Source organism: Pristis pectinata, chromosome 28 (genome assembly GCF_009764475.1).
Source record: "Pristis pectinata isolate sPriPec2 chromosome 28, sPriPec2.1.pri, whole genome shotgun sequence".
Lineage (NCBI taxonomy): Eukaryota > Metazoa > Chordata > Chondrichthyes > Rhinopristiformes > Pristidae > Pristis > Pristis pectinata.
This window is the reverse complement of record NC_067432.1, coordinates 25,853,998-25,855,541: the sequence shown is the minus strand read 5'-3', so window position 1 is coordinate 25,855,541 and position 1,544 is coordinate 25,853,998. Positions and strand designations below refer to the sequence as shown.

General features: G+C 45.7%; 1 protein-coding gene across 1 annotated transcript; it reads left to right on the top strand.

Annotated features, from left to right (window-relative positions):
* Positions 1–1,068: 1,068 nt before the first annotated feature.
* On the top strand, positions 1,069–1,248 carry LOC127583931 (cortexin domain-containing 1). Its single transcript, XM_052040365.1, has one exon. The coding sequence runs from the start codon at positions 1,069–1,071 to the stop codon at positions 1,246–1,248; it is 180 nt and encodes a 59-aa protein (XP_051896325.1).
* The last annotated feature ends 296 nt before the right edge of the window (positions 1,249–1,544 follow it).

The window sequence follows — 1,544 nt, the reverse complement described above, 5'->3', positions numbered from 1 at the left end:
AGGGTGGTTGGAATCTGAAATGCATTACCTGAGGGGGTGAAGGAGGAGGTCTTTTCACAATATTTTACAAAGTACCTGAATGAACACTTGGATCGCCAAGACAATAGAAGGCTTCAGACCAAATGCCGGTGAATGGATTAGTGTAGGTGGGTACTTGATGGTTGGCATGGACATGGTGGGACGAAGGGCCTGTTTCTGTGCTGTATGACTATCTACGTGCATCTCCAGCATTCCACCTAATCCTCCTGTTTCTGGGCAGTGACCTGGGGATTCATCTTCAATCCCAGGCCAGTTGTAGGGGGCCGGCTGTGAGGTATTAAGATTGACTGTACCTCCTGTAGCTCTTCCTGGCTGGACCAGAGGTTCAGCAGCATGACCTGCATGTTGATAAGTCAGTCTGTCTCCATACCCAATCCCTTTCTGGGGTCTGGCCCTTGTATTGGGGAGGAGGTGGGACTGAAGGAGTGGGTCTAGTTTTGCTGGGAACCAAATCTGGAACCAGTTTGATGCTCCATTATTCAGTTCCTCCTCATTCACACCTGGGACAGGATTGGAGAATTTGGTGAGGAAGACAAGGGGAATATAATGCCAGCCAGGTCCTGCAGATGGCACTCTTGCCTGCAGGGCACAAGTCATGGGTTCAATTCCCACTCCAGAGGACTGGAGCACAAACCCAAGGTGACAGGAAACACTGCATGTTGGCGCTGCCACCTTTTGGATGGGATTCTGAGCGGGATAAAAATCTCCTGGCAGCATTCCAAATACTGGAGTGTTTTACCCAGTGTCCTGGCTACATTAATCCCTCAAAGAAACTCACAAAGCATTATTTGGGCACTTACCCCATTGTTGTTTGTGGGTCTTTGCTGACAAATTACTGTGTGCACACTTCAGAAATATTTCACTGAAATTTAAAGCGTTTGGGGACACTCTAAGTAGGTGCTATAGAAATACAGTTACTTTTCTTTTTATAATCCTGAATTAAAATCCACATGTCTACATCCTTTTTATTTGAAGGAATTTCAGGATGGGAGCAGTGACAAGCCGACCTGATGAAAGATGTCCAAAGCAATGGAGAATGCGACCCCTGAACCAGTTTATGTCGATGTGGACAAGGGATTGACATTGGCCTGCTTTGTCTTCCTGTGCCTCTTCCTAATTGTAATGATTGTCCGATGTGCTAAGGTGATAATGGACCCATACAGTGGCCATCCTACGTCCACTTGGGAAGAACAGCATCTAGACGATTGACCACAATGTTGGGGCGGAGGAGGTCACCAGGTTCCTCCATGAGCAGCTGGGAAGGAATCCTGAGCTGCTGGATCCATAGGAGAGAACTCAACCAATCACAATTACCAAGCCTAATATTAGAATTCTGTGGAAGTGTTTACTGAAAATTGCATGTGAATAAGTGCCTCACTAAAATATTGTGATTGTCTCAAATGACCTTTGTGTTAATATCGTACAATGCACTGAATCAATAGAACCATATATCTGGCACACATTGTCTGTTGTCTTAGGGTAACATAGGATAAACACAAGTCAAT